The 16,816-nt window shown below is 35.0% G+C and overlaps 1 protein-coding gene across 1 annotated transcript in view; it reads right to left on the bottom strand.

Annotated features, from left to right (window-relative positions):
- Positions 1-16,816, bottom strand: part of LOC150094447 (glycine receptor subunit alpha-3-like) — a 77,040-nt gene that overhangs the window by 21,867 nt on the left and 38,357 nt on the right. Inside the window, exons 3-4 of the mRNA XM_090411744.1 lie at positions 8,650-8,717; positions 3,828-4,057 (exon numbers count right to left, since the gene is read on the bottom strand). Coding sequence (XP_090267870.1) covers positions 3,828-4,057; positions 8,650-8,717 — 298 coding nt within the window. The remainder of the gene's footprint in view (positions 1-3,827; positions 4,058-8,649; positions 8,718-16,816) is intronic.

The following is a 16,816-nucleotide window of genomic DNA, read 5'->3' as shown; positions in this document are numbered from 1 at the left end:
CCCAAAAATTGAGAGAAGCATAAAGAATAGCGTGCAGTATGGCTAATGGAAAATGTCCAGTGAAACGCCAAGACCAGACCATCAAGAACATCAATCCCCCCCCCCCCCAACACACACACATACACATAATAAGAAACATCTACATTTTCGTGATGTGTTAATTCTCATAACACCAGAACGCAGCGTTTCACTGAATATTCCGTAAGTCAACCAACATTAAACGCTGACGTCATGCTTCGTCTCTTTACAATCCCTCCCAAAAAATTAGAAAAGATGAAAAAGACAAATCGAATGAGGAATTCCAGTCCTTAACGGATAATCTAGAACACCATCCTGAAGATACTATTTTCTAGTTGTAAATTATTATAGCAACTAATTTTAAAAATTTGTATTTTATAACTATAATACTCGTAATGTTGCTCACTGAAATTCAGTTTTGTAAGTGGCTGCAGCATCCCACAAATGTTATAATTACACGCTTCGCTATGATCTTTGTTCATCCGCTGTTAATTGAGGTAACTACGTCAATTATGATATGGAGGCCAAGAAGGCCAACTGAGTAAAACGTCCTTGCAACATACAAAAGTCAGAGTTAGAAATATTACTAATCTTGAGTTTACCAGTGCTGTTTTAGCACCGAGGAGTTTTATAACTCCTCGGTGCTAAAAAATTATGGAAATATTTTGCATGTTTGCGATGTAATAACGAAGAGATGAAAATAAATACAATAAGTGAAGAGAGTAATATAAGTGGTCTAAGACAGTGCTTCCCAAAATTATGGATATAAAGGCCCCTTTGGAAAAATTAAAATATTTCACGGCCCCCATCGAAAAAAAATCGTAATACAGGCATATATTATTACAATATTTATTGTATTTATATTCAATACAAAGCATACACAGCGAATATTGCAAAAATCAAATGAAAATATTACATTTTAGCATCTTACATACACATTTGACATGGCACATTATCTCATATTTTTATATAGATAGATATATTGTTATTGTACATTTGCAGTACAAGCATGAAACGTAAAACGATTAGTAATAAACAAAGTAAGAATTAAAAACATAAAAGAAGTTTAATATCAATTTAATGTGATGGATGTGTTTCAATACTGCTACACAAAAGTCAATATCAGGTGAAATATTTAGTCTTAAAACATTTAAAATTTATTTTCATTATTTCACGCCCCCCCCCCTCAACAAAACTAACGACCCCCAAGGAGGAGCCCCTTCCCATAGTTTGGGAAGCGCTGGTCTAAGAAACGCTAGGAGATATCAGTCTGCGAATTTTATTATGAGAACACTGTTTTGTATGCTTACTTTTCAATTAATTTTTATGTCGTTAAGTGTTTGTGTAAATAGTCTAATTTGTTAAATTATATTAAGCAAGTAATTATATTCTTGTTTTTATCCTTCACCCAAGTGAATGGGCACGTGAGCGATAGGCTAGCTTGTATATAGCAATGAGGAATCTTCACATAAAATTGTCCTAGTATGTAATCAAGCTAAAAAACTTGCTATAAGTATCTCTTTCTCATCCATAGTAGTATTTTTATATATTATGATACACTACTTTCCTACTTGTACGACAGGGAAGCATGACTTCTACCATTGATTTAGCTCTCAGTATCACCAACGAGCTTAGCTCCCGCTGATGAGACATCAATAAAGGTTGAACCCAATCTGGTGACCCCCTTCCTATAATGCATGGCAATATACTATCTGAAAGAAGAGCCCAGCGTATTATGGCGATTGGATGTGAAGTTACCTGCATCCAAATAGAAGTAGCCTATCGTTATATTACTTCATGTGGCCATGCTTGCTTGAAGGATGAAACAAGAATCCTGTTATCTTTGCCACTTTGGTTGAAAAAATGGTTAGCACATCAGCTATCTGTGACTGATATATCTTGTAATCTGATATATCTGTGGCTTATATATCCGGTATAACAAGAAAGAGAATTATGGGGGTATTCTAATCACCGAATAGAGAAACCTTTTCTAAACTTTTTTATTTTATTTTTTTTATCCGACTCCTGAGCGGGAATTTTCTCCTGAAAATGGTTTTTAACTCTCAACTCAGAAAATGAAACTGAACTGTAGAATTCAATTCTATATGGGCACCAATACCAGTCAAAGTTAGAAACCAAGATGGTTGCAGTTTTTTATCGTATTCTCCTCATCCGGTTGATTATAAATTATCGGTAGAAATGAACTCAACTAGTTGTGATAACATTTCGATTTCCCAAACTTAGGTTACAAGATTTTCGCCTATTCCCTTCATGTAATGAAATGGCATTACAGAACATTTTTAAAGATACTTATCAACACCAACTATGAGATTTAGAGCATGCGCAGTTTCTGAAGAGAAGTAACACCGGGAGTGGAGTCCAGCGAGCTGGTAATTATTAACGAAGAATTATACTGAAAACTAAATTATAACAACAAAAAATGGGAATCCCGCAAGAAACTACGTGCACTCATCCTATATGTGTTGCAAAACAAGTAAACAGAAAAATCAATAGAATATATTAAACGATTATTTTTGTGTTTCATGACTTTAAAAAAGGCAAACTTTTGATACAATGAGATTATAAAATGTCCTGAAAATACTAGCATCAAGAAGTATACCACTGCAATTTATCGAAATGATCAGATATAGACTGTACATTTAGATGTAGTCTTATAGTACATTAATACCAGAGCTAGGCAAAGGACTGGATAATTCGGAAACCGAACATTCCAGCAATTCATAGTTCAGATCCCTTAATTTTCCATTGCCAAAACACCTTTGTGGGCAGGTACATTGTCCTGATGAAAGATGATTTTTTCTTGTGCAAACTGGGTCTTTTCTCATGAATTTTTTCGTCTAGTCTAGTTAAAAGATCGGAATAATATTCTCTGGTTATAGTTTTACCCTTTTCAAGATAATTAACTTGCTGATGGAACCGACTTTGTCTTCTTCTTTGGCGCTGAACAACCGGCTTCTACCCACTGTTTTGACTGCTGTTTGGATTCTGGTGTGTACTGGTGAATCCAAGTCTCATTCATAGTAATAAATCGATTTTATTACTTAATCAGTTTTGTTCTTGTTAAAACGCTCCAAGCACTGCTCAGAGATTTTCATGAGTGCATTTTTGATCAGCGCGGCACCCATCCCGCGTATTTCATTGCAATTCTTCATGCAAAATATATCCTACACGTTCTTTTGAAATGTTTACAGTCTCAGAAATTTCACGCACTTCGATTCGCCGGTCATCCAATTCCATATCGTGCATTGATCAATGATTTCTGGGTTACACTTTTTGGATGTCCTTCACGTGGATCATCTTCAAGGCCGGTAGGCTGCGTTTAAACTCAGCAGCCCATTTCTTAATTGTCGAAAACGAAGGAGAAGAGTGCCCATAAACTTTTATGAACTTCGAATGAATTTCTTTTGACGTTAAAACTTCTTTTATAAAGGAATTTTATACCCACACGATATTCAATTTTATCCATTTCAAGGGATACAGACAACACTTTTGTTTCATACAGCTGCATAAAACATACTACCTGATGGAATGACTTGCAATTTCACACGGATGCTTATGACAGATGCACCAACATAGAAAAAAAATCTTGCCGAAAGTTTTGCCATTTATGTTCGAGGCCGAGAGCTTTTCAGACCATCCACGTATATATATGGAAAAATTTCAGTCGGAACTTCCATATACAGATTCTGAAATATTTTAACAGTTGTCGTATAGGTAATTTAAATTACAATATCATTAGCGTTTTTCTGATGCATCTCAGACAAAAAAAAAAACAACGGAAATCTCACCTCATGCTGAAGAGAATCTCTCCTTGAGGAGATATTTTGATTAACTTATTCGGAACTGTGACCATGTGGAAACTAGCTGCTTTAACATTCCGAAAGAACAAATCGGGTTTCCATATCTTTGCTATCAAGTCTTCTCCGTTTAGCGTAACGGTCTGGTTGATACCGTACGGAGCTAGCTGAAGGCGTTCATCCACCCACGATTGACGAAGATAAATGTCCATTATGAAATCCTATAGAGATGAACAGATTAGAATTCAGAAATTAGCCATTAATTCAAGGTGCTAGTAATTTATGTTACCAAGCTTTAATGTGACAGTTATTAATGATCCTGTTATTAAAATGAGCAACGTAAAAAGTCTAGTAGAAAAAAAAAAGAATTACATATGGCTTCTCGGAATTCTTTTGATTTTGTTTTTCTTTTATATCTTAAATTAGACAGAGTAGATTAGAGAATGCTAATTTGGTAACCTTGAAATTAATTCTGTATTGTTTTTTTTCAAGAAGTAAAAATTTTTAACAAGCCAATGTGTGCAATAATGGTTGGTAAAATTTCTAGTTACTCTCCATTTTTTAAAGTCAATATATGATCTGAATGACCAGTTTCTTAGGTATACCAACCCATCATCCATGGATTCGCTGTTGAGACAGTGAATGTATCCGTTCCAGACTATATAAGCATATCGGTAAATACCGAGGAAGTGTGCGCCAAAGTAGGAGCAAGTCTGTTTCAAGGGAGAAAATATCTTAAATCATTTATTCTTATTATTATTATTCCTCCTCCCCTCTTTTACCTTGTGGTCTCGAGGATTTTTTTTATTCATTTAACCGCTACCGTATCGAGGATAATGTGGTTAGCCTTGTGGCTGTAGATACATGTCTTCATGGGCCGTTCTCGAGCCCATTTTATCTGGGCTCGGGACCGGCATATAGCTGACGACATATATCAGGCCAATGGCTGAGAGTTTTTACGTATTCCTGACTGTAACCCATGTGTGTTCATGGGGCCGTTTGTCTGTTCTGGGGGACGAAAAACCCGAGTTTCCAGGTGAAACCTCCCCACCTCCGTATAAGACCGGATAACTCACCTTCAGTTGAAAGAGACATATAAAGATTCCTCGCATCACTGATGGAAATCGAACGCAGGTCTTTCCGACCAAAGGGCTTCGTCTCTACTGACTGAGCAACAGAGGCTCATCTTAAATCACATTAAGCTAAAATATTTATTTAGTTGTTCGTTTTTATAAGTTTATAAAATTAAAGTTTCTAATTTAATTTTTAATATTTTTAATTTTAAAAAAATTAAAATTAAAATAAAAAAATTTAAAAAAATTTTAATTTTAAAGAAAGTTTCGGATTTCTAAAGAAATCCGAAACTTTAATTCACAAATTATAAGTATGTAAATTATCATAAATCGCTAGCTATAAATATATCACTTCAGGTACTTTATTCTGTACATTTTAATCACTGAACACTCGGATGAGCAATCGCTATCATTTTGGACGTTAATACAATTAAGATTTGACATTTAAATACAGTTTACGGATAATTCCTATTCCACTCTCTGTGCATGAGCCCCAGTATTTTGTATAAATTAGTAAGTTAAGAACACCGCGGTATGCAAAATTCAGCGTTGTAAAACAAGCCTAAATATTAAAGTAATTTTAAATTAAATACAAATGAAATTGAACATAAATTAAAAATTTATTTTAGTCATAATTTATAATTATTTAAATTATATAACTATAATTTGAATTAAATATATACCGTAGAATGTGTTTTAAACTTGATGGATGAAAAGTTTAGTCCCTTATGAATTTTTATTATTTATTTTTTTTGTGCATCTGAATATATAGTCGTAAAATATGTTTATTTAATAAAATAATTTAGGTAAATAAGATTGTTATTGCCATAATTATTTATGTAAAATTTTAACGAAAAGAAACAGAGACAGATAGTGAAAACGTTTCCAAAACAAATGGGTAATGCGATGAAAATATTCCTAATAGAGGTGGTGAGGAGAAGAACATTCTACATATATTCTGGAAATCACTGTCCTAGTGACAGTGAAACCAAACATAGTAACCGAAGCGAAGGACAGGTATATCCCATCAACTTGCTAACTGCCGTGAAAGCTATGCAGCACTAACTAGTAACGTAAGCCGGTGTACTGGGACGAAGCCATGTTACAGAGCACATTAATTACATCTCATCACGTATGCTAATTAAAGGGCGCAAACTAAAATCAGTCAAGCCAGAATCCCTAGACGATTCATAACCAATGCGGTTATTAATGCACCTAACAAATGCCACATGACATCTATCACAGCAAAAAGAAATACTCGGTGACTTCACATCTACTGAAGACCGAACACAATGTTTATACTGGGATGGATGAAAACAGTCATCATTAACAGCCTAAAAATTCACAAACCACACTAGAAAAAAAAAAAAACCGGAACTATACAATATGACCATCTGTGCACATTTATTAACCTCTCACACTTCAGCTGGCCTGATTGGCTGAGTGGCTAGTAGCAGCTCTCCAACAGGCTGTGGGTTCAAATCCTGTCGTGGACATAGATGTTTGCGAATGTCTTTAGGTGGGAGATTCTTGCACTGCTCATTGGAGGCTTGAAGTGGCTTGAAAAAGTTCCATGTTTGTCTCTATATAATGATGTATTATAGGTCAATAACCTTTCACGAGAGTTTATTTTTAAAAATGCAGGTATTAGTCCAGATGAAAAGAAATAGTCACTTATATCACCAAATATGCAAAAACGGGAAGAGAAATCAATTCACACACTATTTCAGTTCATGTAAAACCACTTGAAAAATTCAACCTATTAAGTCTAGTAATAATGTTGATATTTCCTGAAATTTTGTTTCACGTCGATCCTAATTTAAACAATATACAAAAAATAGTAAAGATTATTGGGTGATGGAGCTATTTTGCTTATCAATCAAAGGCTAAATTATACCGAATATCTTTTCATCCCTACCTTCTAAAGATACACAACTAGGTGTTGTCTTTTTAATTACACTTACTATAAATAAACAATTTATATTAGATATAATAATCACTGATCATACACTTCTATAATCCAACAGAAGATTATAATAGCTGTGGACAATGAAAGTAAAATGCCAGCACGATTCTTAGACGTGGAGAGCTTTTGAGCTGCAGCTCGAACAACACACACACACACCGTTGCTGACATGGTGCTAAACAAACAGTACCTGGCCAAGGGAGTAATAAAAATCGGTTCTGTGGAGCGACACGTCATACTTTATGATCTTGAAGTCGGCATCTCCCAAGTGTAGTAATTTTCAAATGAAAGTGGGTTATCCGGTCTCATGCAGGAGGTGAAGCGTCTTCCTTCCGGAAACTCAGCAAAATAGGCAAACCGAATGCATACACCCACCTAACAGACACTATACTGGCCTAATAGCCTTGCTTGCTTCTGTTATATGTAAAAATAAAAACAAACTTGCAGAACATGTTTGAGTATGGAGAACGCCTGTAACACAATTTTTACTTCAGGGTGTTATCTCAGCATTGAAGTTGCTCCTCATGATCGGTGCATCTAATTACGCATTAGATGCACCGATCGTAATGCCGAAATCATTTGCATTTACTATTGAGGACAACTGTGCAAGTTACATTTCGGCAATTTTATGATAACGATCCTAAAACGATAAACGTTCCGTATCACAAAACAATGATTACAAGCAAACAACCCTTAAATAAAATAACATCGGAACATTGCGATAGACAGTGCTTCGTTCTGAACTCGATAAAGCATCAGTGAAATAAAATTGAACCGGGAATTAGGGTTCGATCACAACGGCTGTTTTCAATTAGTGGAACTTACTAAAAGGGGCAGTGGGAATACAATGCCGCAAAATTTATACGCAATATTAGTAGAAAGTCTTCCACGACGCATCACAGCAGTTATGGTCAAAAGAAGACAAGTTATAAACTAGCTTTATTTATATATTCGCCAGTCTTAAACTTTTGGTAGATTATTATTTGGTCCTGGCATGCCTATCCGTGTAAAAGAAGATGGAGCAGGACGATCTCCTTAAAATGTCGTGGATTCCAAAGAACTAAAATCCCTAAGAAGACAGCAGAAGGCTTTAATTTACTCCAAATATGAACGGTAGTCAGTTAAAATTCAAACCAATCCTGTAGCAGAGTAATCACAGTGATGAAATAGTGGATTCGTTTGTATACTACTTTCTGATATTCAACTGGCTCTCAATTTGCTTGAAATCCTGAAAATATATCTAATATATCTAATATAATTTTAGTGCCCTCATTGTACATATTTCTGGACCTAATCTAAGCCAGGTGAACATCAGACATCTACCGCAAGCCTGAACAGTTAACATGAGACACGAAAGATCTTATGTCAAGTGGTTGCTTCTATAGCACAAATCATGGGATCGCTCGAGTGGGATCATTTGAGATAACATTCTTTCCCTGAGATGGTCCGATTTTTTTAAATTTTGAAGCCAGGGTGATGGGATATATCCCTGTTGATACAAGGTCGTAAGTCTTGTCTACTTTACTATTAATATTTAGGTTTCTGTTTCGGACTGATGTGAGTGAATACTAACAAATGGAGCTCTGACTCGGATATATGATGATTTTTTATTCTGATTTTATTGTTCAAGTAAGAAAAGAAGAGTTACAGTCTTACAGTTTAAAGTATTAAGCTTCTCCTATCTTTACTTCCGAAAAAAAAACGCCACAGAGTTACTTCAGACACCACTAGCTAATAGAAAGGTTAAAGAAAGAAACAAAGAGAAGAAACTTACCATGTTGGCAGCACTTATAGAACCAATACTATTGATATAAATGTTCACTGTAACCATAGTTGGCTCTCCTAGAAAAAAAAAAAGTAAAGTAACAGTGTAAAATAAATCACTATTAGAAAATTGTTGATAAAATAATAAGGTGTTTATTAAAAATGTATTTTCAAAATACGATTATTTTCTGTCCTTACGGAGGTCTCTATAGAGCAGGAAATACAGATGGTGTCTTTTGACTAAAAAAAACAAGGATTACATTCCTGCTAGTACGAGAGAAATAACTCATGCCAAGATATTTCGGTAGGATTCTCTGCATTTTTTTTTCTGTGACGGAATCGCGTATTTCTCATTTCGCATAGCATGTAACAAGTGCAGTTTATAAATATTACACAATTCGTCCCCAAACCGGTTTGACATAATATAAACAAGAATTCCATTTTGTTAATTTATGGACGAAACGCTCAGAATCATTTCTCTCTCTCTCTCTCTCGAAATCCACACTTAAACATAACATACTCTAAAATGGAAATTAGACACGAAATACCATATTTTTATGTGATTCCCACTAATGAAAGGTTGTAAACCTAGTATATCAGCTCCAAGGGTGGACTAGGCTTATTTTATTTATTTTTACATAATCTAAAAATCCTTCCAACTAAGGACAATCACACTCAATGATAACCCACTTAGGACAATTACAAGCATTTATGCCTATGATAAGATTGAAATTCGAACCCATAACCTGTTGAAATGTTAGTGTATTTGGGGGGGGGGGGGGGGAATTAAGCACTAACCAACTAGGCTGGCAATATACAGAGCGATCCAGAAGTAATAGTAATCAACATTTAAGCATAATATTTTTATTAGCAGACCATAAAATTTAGATATAAAATTACACGAAAAATCAATAATCAAAATAATAACAATAATAATAATAAATTAGAAAATAACGATGAAATTGTAGGGACTATTGTTCTGGCAACTACCCTATTACTTCTGGATCATCCTGTGTATTAATATATATTATCAGTAAATTATTTATTTGCGATAATATACTGTTAATTGTATCGATGACACTAGCTTCTAATAATCAGGACAATAAAAAGTGCTGACAATATTTTAAATATGCACAAGTGATACAGCGGGTGGTCGCAGCTGGAGGTACGCGGTGCTAACAATGCCATATAATAACATATTCATATAATATGAATTGTTTCTGAGAACTACTTCTGTTATCAGTGAAATACGCGTAGTATTCTTATTAAGATGGATATACTTTGCAGAATTCTTTTGAACATTTTTTTTTTTTTTTTTTCAAATTTGAAAGAACTACGAGTAGTCAACGTCATGTGGCTCCTTTGTATCACATGGTTCGTAGATAAAGCATAATCTGCTAAGTCCGACTTCCCATAATGAAGAAACCGTAATAAAGAAAATCATATCAGCTTTGTTGGGTGGAATCTTGATGTCAAACATTTGACATTATGAAGATTCATATCAACATTATAAGTTTTACAAAAATACGAACCAAGACAACACCTGATAATATCGACCACTACATGCCGGTTTGGGTGGCAGAATGTTTAACGTACTTGTCCTTCAATAAACAATCTGCAAAGTTCGAATCTCGTGGGCAAAGCGATTGTGAAGTGTAAGTTAAATTTTATCATCCGGTGTGCACCCATCGCCTAAAGTGGTTTGAAAAGTATTAACGTTTAGTCTCTAGAGTAGGAGTTCCGAATTATACAAAAATCAATAGAAAATAATGAAAAAAAGTCTCTTAGCCCACACACGGTATTAATATACAACAGGACTGCAACCTTTCGTAGGTATAAGTCACATTATATATATTTCTTACATGAAAAGTATTTCGGAAAAGTTTTCGAATTCAATTAAGTGGTTCTCCACCCACCTGTGCGAAAATATTATCCATCTTGTTTTCGTTAAAGGACAAAATTCAATCACGGTCGCTACCAGGAATTTACAGAATTCCATATTCCTGCACTTTTATTATATTAGAATCTATTATAAATGGATTGGGTTTACTGAGAAATAAAAGAGGGTGGGCATGGCATTCAATTTTTTCAGTACGTGAAGTCAGGCCTTATTTCCGGATCAGCTTTATCGTAACTTTTTCCAATTTGAAAGATTGTTTCCAGAGCCTTTCAGCACATATTCTCATCAATAATAAGGATGAATCTATGCCCATTTAGCAGAAAGTAATGATCCCTAATAGAAACATTCAGTTTACTTTTAGTACATGAACATGCTTTATGCACTTGTCGTATGACATTATTGGTAATATCACATACCTCCACCTGCGTCCAATCACTTAGTATCAAACATGCATTTTTCGTTTCCAAGTTTTCTCAATGTTCTGAAGATGTTGTTCGACATGTGTAAGGAAATAACGTAAATAAATAATTTGCTATTAATAATGCATTTCGTGTCTCTTTGTTTTAGACATGAAAGTCTCAAGTTACTGTAATTTACATAAAGCAATCGATACCCCAGAAAACTATCAATTAGACGTTGCGAGTTCCTACAACTCAAGGCGATTTCCAAGATATCCCAAGAAAAATACTGTACACTAGTTCAAACTATGTTTTTTACACCGAAACAAATTCTAGTTATAAAGAACGATTTTTTTTTAATAAATGAAAAGTATGAATTAATTTGGAGCAGGCTGTCAAAACACAAGATTTCATTTCCCAATACATGACTGAAAGGTCACTCACTTACTTGCAGCTGCGCTCCACTTTCACAAAGACTTCTCCGTTACCAACAGCCCCCCCCCCCTCTTTTTCTGTTGTTTCCTTAACCTTTCCCTCCCAGGTTCTTTTCTCTTTCCTTAATAATTTGCACTAACAATTTACAATTAGTGATTCTATGAAGGAGGTTTCGTGAGCTGCACTAACAGTGACGACAACCACTACGCCGAAATAAAATAGCTTAACTACTGCTATAATTTAATGTGTTAAGAGCACGCTGTTCCTACTGGAACTGACTTCTATGAATAAATAAAATGATTTTTATGTAGAGGTGCAAAGGATTTAAATAATAAACGAAAACAGACTCTGTAAATGAAATGAAGCTTTTAAATGCTCTTTATCTGATTAGTAAGTATTATCAGTAGCTTGTTTGGTACGCTGGGATCCATGCCATTAATGGTCAAAATGTCCAATGTGGCCTGAGTTGTATTGGTACACGTTGAAGAAACTGATACAAATAACAAATACTTGAACACTTCTGAAAAAAAAAAAAAAAAATCAGTACCGTCATCGCAAATGCTAAGTACTCTGGTACACACGCCATTACTTTGTCATTATATCTGACATAGTGTTGTAAGTTCACAATATCCTTCATACTCACTAGATCCTTTCCTCAGAGATCTCAATTATCTCACCAGAGTTCAAAGAGAATGTGAAGTCAAAGGTTTTTTTCATATAAACAGAAAATAAGCTAGGTCGAACATGGATGCATAACTTGCTTTTGAAATAAATCTGGAATCATTCAGTTTACCTTCGTTTGAAAGAATTATAATGGTTTAACTTTGAAAATGCAAATACACTGTGTTATTAGATATCGCGCAACTTCAGAGATTTCCCACTCGTAGAAGATGATTAGAGCATGATACTTAACATGCTACTACCATGAATGCTCTTTTATTGCATTATAGCTGAGTTAACTTAGTAACTGATATACTCTACTTAGTAGTCTTATCATAATTTTAATCTTATTTTCTTTCTATTTCCGATCTCTTGAGAATATGACGCTATTTCCGTTTAAGAGCGTCAATCCATAAATCACTAAGCAAAATAGACTGAAGGAAATATAAAAGCTATAAAAAGTGAAATTATAAGCTGGTGCAAGGAAAGCAGCGTATACAATTTCGATTACTCTAAATAAGCACCAGAAAGCAATTTGGATGATGAGATTCCAATGCTTGTTACGCTCATCGAAGGAATTAGCAAATTCCAGCATTTATATACTTTCGGTATAAGAGAAAAACATTAATTAAACTATATCTCATAGATGCTTGTCGTAGCATCTTTAATGTACTTTCTTGAAAAATATTTTTTCAAAAGATTATCAAGGTCCATATAAAAAATAAAAAACAACAACGGAAACTTGTGCAATAATAATATTCGCATGAGATATACCTCGCTTTCTCTCCTGTCCCCTTTGGGGAGGGGAAGTTGAGCCCTCTTGATGAGGGATTAAGTATGATCTCAAAAAATATTAAATATTTTGTGAGACTGTAGATCCGTGTGTATTCACAGAACCCGGACGAAAAATCCTCTATATCCGTAGGAGACCGGCTAACTTCAGTCGAAAGACACCAGACGGGAATCGAACCCAGGTCTTTCCACTCAAAGGGTTTTTGAGTGGAAAGACCAAATGTCTATACTAACTGAGCTACGGAGGATCTACTTGTGCAATAATGGTTTGGAAAAGACATCCTGTTGCTAATAACTAACAGAATATATTCTGTGAAACACAAAGCAACAATTCTTATTAGTATGCACTGCATTACTAATTAAAAATATGTGAATCAGATATCAAATGCTTTACTTCAGTTTCGTATACATTCCCCGATAACGACTGCGAATGACATGAATACCAAACGATCAAGATAATGCGATTTCACAAACCATGAACATGACAGTAAAATGCTTATTACTTACGTCTGTTATGTGGCTTCATTGCAAATACTGAAACAGTGGAGTCCAAAATTATTTCATTTTCTTAAGTTTCATACATTTGTAAAATAATTTAACAAATGGTTTTTGAAAAAGGATGTTTCAGATATCAGACTGCAGCTATAAGTCATCTCAAAAAAGGGGGGCGGGGATGTTACATGACATCCAACAAGAAGGAAGCAAATAATGTATTAAACATATAATTCAATATGGAGAGAGAGTGAGAAATGAAAAAGCTTATCACAATGACTACGTATTCAGTAAGCCATTTTGTGAGTAATGAATTCTTTTACATTCAGTCTGTTACGTTAAGTCGCCTGTCTTCCTGAAATAAAAAGAAAATGCATTAGGAAGCATACGAGAAAACGGAGTTCATAACTGCGTTTTCTGTTGAGTTCCAAGCGTACCCAACCTCAAAATATGTTGTTTTTGTATTTCCTACGAATATATGGAAGTTTCAAGCTGCTCTCGCTCAATGCTCCTGTCAACAAAGCAACATGGTAACACTAGAATAATTCTTTTGTTCCGTTTTCGTTTTTTGCTTGCTGGAAATAAATAGGTCGTTCGCGTAGTCACTCCACCCATTTCGTAGAGGGAAAAAATGGCGTTGATATCATAGCGTTAAGTGAAAATCGGCGATGAATCCCAATATATCGATAACAGTGATCTATTGGGATTCATCGCTGATTTTGCTTTACTGCTTATGGCAATACTTAAACTGTGTTGATTTATGTATACAAATCGCACTATTCCTATTTGAATTGTGGTTGGTGACTTGAATGTATAATTATTACGCACATGCACTGCTTTAAGTGTTGGCACAATGCCAGTAACTGCTCCAACGCTGTGAGCAACTATGCAGTTTTATGTATGCAAATAATAGGAATCACGTAATTGCTTCCTCTTCATGCAGTTGTGATTATAAATTGACCAAAATCTTCATTTTAGAATAAGAATAATAATAATAAAAAAACACTTTAATCAGTAAAGTTGCATCACGTACCAATGTGTGGGATCAAGTATTATCAGAAATAGTTACCTGATAATGAATGGAGAATTTCATAGATGAAACGATTAAAATCAGGAACAATATATGTCAGTATAAAAATAAATCACTCGTTAAAAATTGGAATCAAAATGAAAAACTGTTTATATTTTAGAGAACTTGATCCGAAAATCTACATCGTATGAGTTAGCGCCACCAATTTTGGTATGCAGCATTCTTTTAAGCATAATGCTTGATTTGCAGGATTAAAAAAAATAAATAAATAAATAAAATCTGAGTTTCCAACGTATGAAGACTGGCTAACCTTTATAGAGACTACTTTATTTATTCGTATGGAGTTCCATCCCTTTTTCCCCCCGTCTCTATTGGGGAAAGTTGAGCCCCCCTCAAGGGGGGGTTAAGTATTTATGGCTGTAGATCCGTATGTTCACGGGGCCGGTTTGCCTGCTTGCGCGATGAAAACTCCCCAGATAAACTGGGGAAAAAAAAATCCTGCAATCCACGCCCGGCTAACTTGGCTATGGCAGATCCTTAAGCTCCTCACGTCGGCGAATCGAACCTAGGACACTCTTTTCCGGCATATGGTTGCGAAACGCAAAGCCACTAGGCTAACCGCGCGGAAGTACCTATGAAAGTTTTTCGCGCTAATCTTTACTAATTTACGCTTAACTAATCTTTACAGACTAGGATAAGGATGTGCTCCATAAATATCTCTGGTTTGAAAATTCAGAAATATTTATGAAGAAAACACACCTTGCATTTAGTGTAGGGTTCCCATTCGTCCCTTTTTTCCCGGAACAGTCCAGTTTTTTATAAAGATGTCCCGAGTTAATTCCAAAAGTCCCGCTTTTTTAAGTATTCTTCAGGAAAAAATGGATAAACGGATTTTATCTCGTTTTTCTATTACAGTGTTGATAATAATAAATTTTATTTATTTATTATTTATAATAATAATCATTAGTATTATAAATAATAAAACTAACTAATAGTAACTAATTGAGATGTTTTTTTTCCCCATGCTTCTGTTATAATAGCATCTTACTTGATCAATACTTCGTGTGTTATAATTTTTATCGTTTTCTATCCCTATAATGCCGAAACGTAAGTGGAGTATTAATGATAATATTAGAACATAATTTCTTTTCATTAAAGGTGTAGATGAAAATGAGGAATGTACTTTATGTAACTGTAAATTTTGCATTTCGCATGGTGGTCGGCCAGACGTAGCCAACCACGTGAAAACGAAAAAACATAAAGCTGCTGTTCGAAGTAAGGCTTCTAACCGCAGTATAAGTACTTTTTTAATTGTGAAAACCAAGAGTGAGAGGGAAAAACAGTTATCACTGGCAGTGCAGGAAGCAACCTTCGCGTATCACACAGCGATGCATAACCACAGCTTTAACTCCATGGACTGCATCATGGACAACCATCGTGAAAAAAATTTTCAACGATAAATTCATATGTTCGCAAACAAAGTGCAAGGCAATAATAACCAATGTTATTGCGCCATTAGCGACAAAGCAGATTGAGGAAGAGCTAAAAGAAGTTCGTTTTTTATCAGTACTAATCGATTCATCAAACCACTTTGACATGAAATTAGTGCCTCTGGTCATTAGACTATCATCCAGAAAAAAGTGTGAAGGTGAATGTGTCGGAGTTAGTTAATTTAGGTAGTGAAACTTTAGAACTTTTATTTTCTTATGTGTTGGAAATGTTACAGAAGTTAGATCTCCTGAAAAAGGTTATTGCTATCTTCTTCTTCTTCTGCAGCTTCTTCCACTTAAGTGAGGTCACTGTTGATGATGAGTCTCCTCCACATCCTCCTGTCCTCAAGACCTCTTCTACCAGCTCCCCCCATCTCTTCTTTGGCTGCCCACGCTTACTCCTTCCTTGCACATCCATCTGCATGACCCTTCTTCCCACATATTCGTCCTCCCTCCTCATCACATGACCAATCCATCTCAACCTTGCCTCCTGTATCTTTGTATTGCCTCCTGAAAGTTACGAACTCCTAAGTTCGTAACTTTCACTGTTCCCCTCACATAGTCATTTCTCAGACGATCCTTTCTGGTCACACCGCACATCCACATCCTAAAAAGGTTATTGCTATATTAGAAGAGAATACAAATACAAACTTTGGGAAAGAAGAGAAAGGTAAAGAATAATCTGTACTTCAAAATGCAAGAAAACACTGTGAACAATTTAATTGGAATTGGTTGCCCTGTACATGTGATACATAATGCTGTGAAGACTGCTTCACATTGCTTACCTATCGATCTTCAGTTAATAATTAACAAGATTTACCAACATTTCCACATATACAGTATTGTGTACGAGTTGAGGAACTTAAATCATTTTGTGAATTCACGAACACAGAGTATAAAACTGTTTTGGGTAGCAGCAAGACAAGATGACTCTCTCTTTTGCATGCACTCCAAAGGATTATTGACATGTTCCCTTCACT

This window comes from Typopeltis vanoorti, chromosome 22 (genome assembly GCF_054136105.1).
Source record: "Typopeltis vanoorti isolate ZY-2024b chromosome 22, IOZ_Tvanoo_1.0, whole genome shotgun sequence".
NCBI lineage: Eukaryota > Metazoa > Arthropoda > Arachnida > Uropygi > Thelyphonidae > Typopeltis > Typopeltis vanoorti.
This window is presented reverse-complemented; position numbering and strand designations above follow the sequence as displayed.